General features: G+C 47.0%; 1 protein-coding gene across 1 annotated transcript; it reads right to left on the bottom strand.

Annotated features, from left to right (window-relative positions):
- Positions 1-2,492: 2,492 nt before the first annotated feature.
- On the bottom strand, positions 2,493-3,077 carry LOC105525866 (pollen-specific leucine-rich repeat extensin-like protein 3; the record flags this gene model as incomplete). Its single annotated transcript, XM_011961649.1, is given in 3 exon segments — positions 2,493-2,608; positions 2,744-2,761; positions 2,764-3,077. Coding segments are annotated over 3 exon segments (448 nt in total), but the record flags the coding sequence as incomplete, so codon positions are not given.
- Between the last annotated feature and the right edge of the window lie 447 nt (positions 3,078-3,524).

Genomic DNA, 3,524 nt, shown 5'->3' with positions numbered 1-3,524 from the left:
CCTGGGTTACAGAGCGAGATTCCATCACACACACACACACACACACACACACACACACAAATTAAGTTGTCAATGATTGAGGGAAAAAATAAGACAAATTTTATGTTATACTACATACAATAGCAATAGAAATTGTGGAACAGATTTTACTTTTTAAATGCCGATTTTACTTATAATCTATACATAAAAGGAAAATAGAATTAGGTTTTTATTAACTAGAAGCTGTTATGAGAATGTCGACAGAAGTCTTCTGAGTATTTTCAAGTGCAAAGTTATTTACATTTAAGAAACAACTTAGATATATGATAAATAAAAAATTTGTTGTGCAGTAAAATTAGAGTGCAAGACAAACCGTAATCTGTACAAAGAATTAAAAACCTAAATATGTCAATGGATTGTAAGTATCAAGTGACAACAAATGAGTAGATTAATTTTTATAGGGCTCATGACTTTTGCTTATTACCTTTAAATGACTGTAAAAGAAAAAATAACTCTTTTGGCAGGTTAATATTTGGATTTTATTGATCATATCACTTATGCCATGGGTCTCCAAAAATATTCTGGGCTGCATGTATGTTCTGCATACAAATCTTGGAAGAATACTCATTTACTGTCAATAGTAGTTGTTTAAAGGAAAACGACATTTTATGCAGAATTTTCTTCTTTTCCCTTAGCATGCTGTGTTAGTTTCCTAAGGCTGGGAACAGAACAAATGACCACAAACCGCGGCGCTTAAGACGATACAAATTTATTTTTTCACAGTTCACGAGGCCAGAAATTCAAAAGGGAGGTGTGAGTATGATTGATTTCTCTGGGAGGCTTTCAGGTAAAATCTCCTTCTTAGCTTTTGGTGGTTTCCAGCTGTCCTCGGCATTCCGTGACTGTAGGCAGCATAACTCCAGACTCTGCCTCCCTTGTCCCTTGGCCATCTTCCCTGTAGGTCTCTATAGGTTCCCACGACCTTCCTGTAAGGACACAGCCATTGGCTTTACGGCCCACCCTAATGCATTGTGACCTCGTCTTCATCAAGTGTATCTGCAGAGACCCTGTTTCCAAACAGCTCAACATTCTTGGGTTTCAGGTGGACATGACTTTCTGCGGGACACTATCCAACATGGGAGATATGCATGTATTTTTTAGAAAATAATGAGTTCTGCCTCTGCTATAAAGCCCCTTTTCTTTTCATTAGTGTTGATTATTATAAAATAGCATGGACAGTTGACAGAGCTCTCTAAGTAGTTCTGAATGGCCACAGCATGGGAAACAAATGGGGGAGTGGGAAGAAATAAGATTTGATAAATAGTTTAGGGCAAGATGATAGAAGGGCATGTACATCATGCTAAAAAAAAAGTGATTGCTGTTTTGTGGCAAGGAATAACAACAAAAATTTAGAAATATCTATTAGGTGTCTATTCTGTTGATAATGTACAAAAACATTCTGGGGATAACGAGCTGAAAAAGGTATATGGCTTCATGTGTATCACAGTGCAACAAGAAACTAATCCCTGAGACAGAAACAATTGGTAAAGGAGCACATTGGGGTTTGTCAAGTTTGAAGCTGAAAAAAATTAAGTAGAAAACAGATCTAGTCAAGCTGAAATGTTCCTAGTGTAAACAAAATAATAGGGTGAAAATCTCCTGATATCTCAATGGGAAAGCATGCAGATGACAGGAAATAGGATTCAGAGTTTGCAACATTAAGTGTTAGCATTAGGAATGTTCTTAGAAGAAAAACATTGGAAAATAAAGACAAAGGTCGTTGGAGTTCTAACTTGGTGTTGAATAAGGAGATGGAGGAAGAAAAAGAATATATCAACTAGAAGAGCAAAAGTTGAAAATACGTAACTTATGAGAACATTTTAACTTTAACTGAGGAATGTTGAGTGAAACAATAGAGCTCTCCCCACATCTCCCTCTCTCGGTGGTCTTCTTTCCCACTATCTTCTTCCCCTCGCCCTCTCCCCACAGTAGTTTTTTTCTTTTTTCTTTTGAGATAAATAAAACTCCAGGCTGGAGTACAACCGTAGGGTCTCAGCTCACTGCAACCTCCGCCTCCCGGGTTCAAGCAATTCTCCTGCCTCAGCCTCTGGAGTAGCTGGGATTACAGACGGTCGCCATCACGCCCGGCTAATTTTTGTATTTTTAGTAGAGACTGTGTTTCAGCATGTTGGCCAGGCAGGTCTCGAACACCTGACCTCGTGATCCGTCCGCCTCAGCCTCCCAAAGTGCTGGGATTACAGGCATGAGCCACGGAGCCCTGCCGTGTCCTCACTGTTTTCTTTCCCACCCTCCTTTCTCCCTCTCCGACTTTCCAAGGTTCTTTCCCACATTCTGCATACCCTCCTCCCCCTCTCCCCGCAGTCTTCTGGGCCCCACTGTCTTCCACCCGCAGCCAACACTGTTCAGTTCTGAGGTAGCGGCGGGGGCGGCAGCAGCCGCGGTGGCACAGGCAGCGACTCTCCGGGGTCTCCAGCAGGCTGCTGGGGCGGAGCTCAGGGGCCCAGCTCAGGGGCTGCCTGGGCGCAGAGACACGCCGGGCGCAGGGACACAGGCGCGTGCACGCGTGGAGGGCTTCTAGGTGAAAGGCAGTGGGAGAGCGCGGAGAAGGGAGAGGGCGAGAAGAAGATAGGGGGAGAAGACGGTGGGGAGAGGAAGCGGGGAGAGAAAAGAGCGGCAGGAAGTCGCTGCTGCGAGAAGGTGGGGAGATGGAAACGGGAAGAAAATGGTGGGGAGGGGAAAAAACGGTGGAGAATAATAGGCTGGGAAAGAAGACGATGGGGAGAGGAGAAGAGGGTGGGAAGAGACTGCGGCAGACAGACGCTGCTGCGAGGAGGTAGGAAGACGGGAAGAAAACGGTGCGGGGTGAGGAAGAAAACGGTTGCGGTAATAGGCCGGGAGAAGACGGTGGAGGGGCGGAGAGAAGAGGGAGCGGCGGGAAGACGCTGCTGCGGGAATAGGCGGGAAGGTGGAGAGGGGAAGCGCGCGGGTGGAGAGGAGGGTGGGGGAGGCCGTGGGGAGAGGGAGGTGGGAAGAAAAGGTGCCGCCACAGGAACCGGTGCTGCGAGGAGGCGGAGAGACTGCGGGGAAGAAAACGGTGAGGAAGGGAAAAAAAACTGTGCGGGGGAGAAGAAGGTGCGGGAAGAAGACGGTGGAGAGAGGGCAGCAGAGGATGCGGGAAGACCGCGGTGGGGAAGGAGGAGGGGAGACGACGTTGAGGAAGGAGAGGGGAAAAAAAGGTGGGAGAAAAAGGTGGGGAAGGGAGAGGTGGGAAAGGAGCAGGGTGGGGAAGGAGAGGGGAGGGAAAGGGCAGAAGGTGGGGAAGAAGACGGTTGGAAAGGCGAGAGGGGAAGAAAAGGGTGGGGAGGGAGAAGGGAAGAGGACGGGTTGCGGGGAAGAAGAAGGGAGGAGAAAGTGGCGAAGACGACGTTGGGGAAAGACGGAGAGGGGAAAAAGATCGGTGGGAGAGAAGAGGATGAAGCAGGGAACGAGGTGGGGAGAGGGGAAGAAAAAGGCAGAAAGACGGG

Source organism: Colobus angolensis, unplaced genomic scaffold (genome assembly GCF_000951035.1).
Source record: "Colobus angolensis palliatus isolate OR3802 unplaced genomic scaffold, Cang.pa_1.0 Scaffold560, whole genome shotgun sequence".
In the NCBI taxonomy this organism is placed as follows: Eukaryota; Metazoa; Chordata; class Mammalia; order Primates; family Cercopithecidae; genus Colobus; species Colobus angolensis.
Note: the sequence above shows the minus strand (reverse complement) of the source record. Positions and strands in the feature narration are given on the sequence as shown.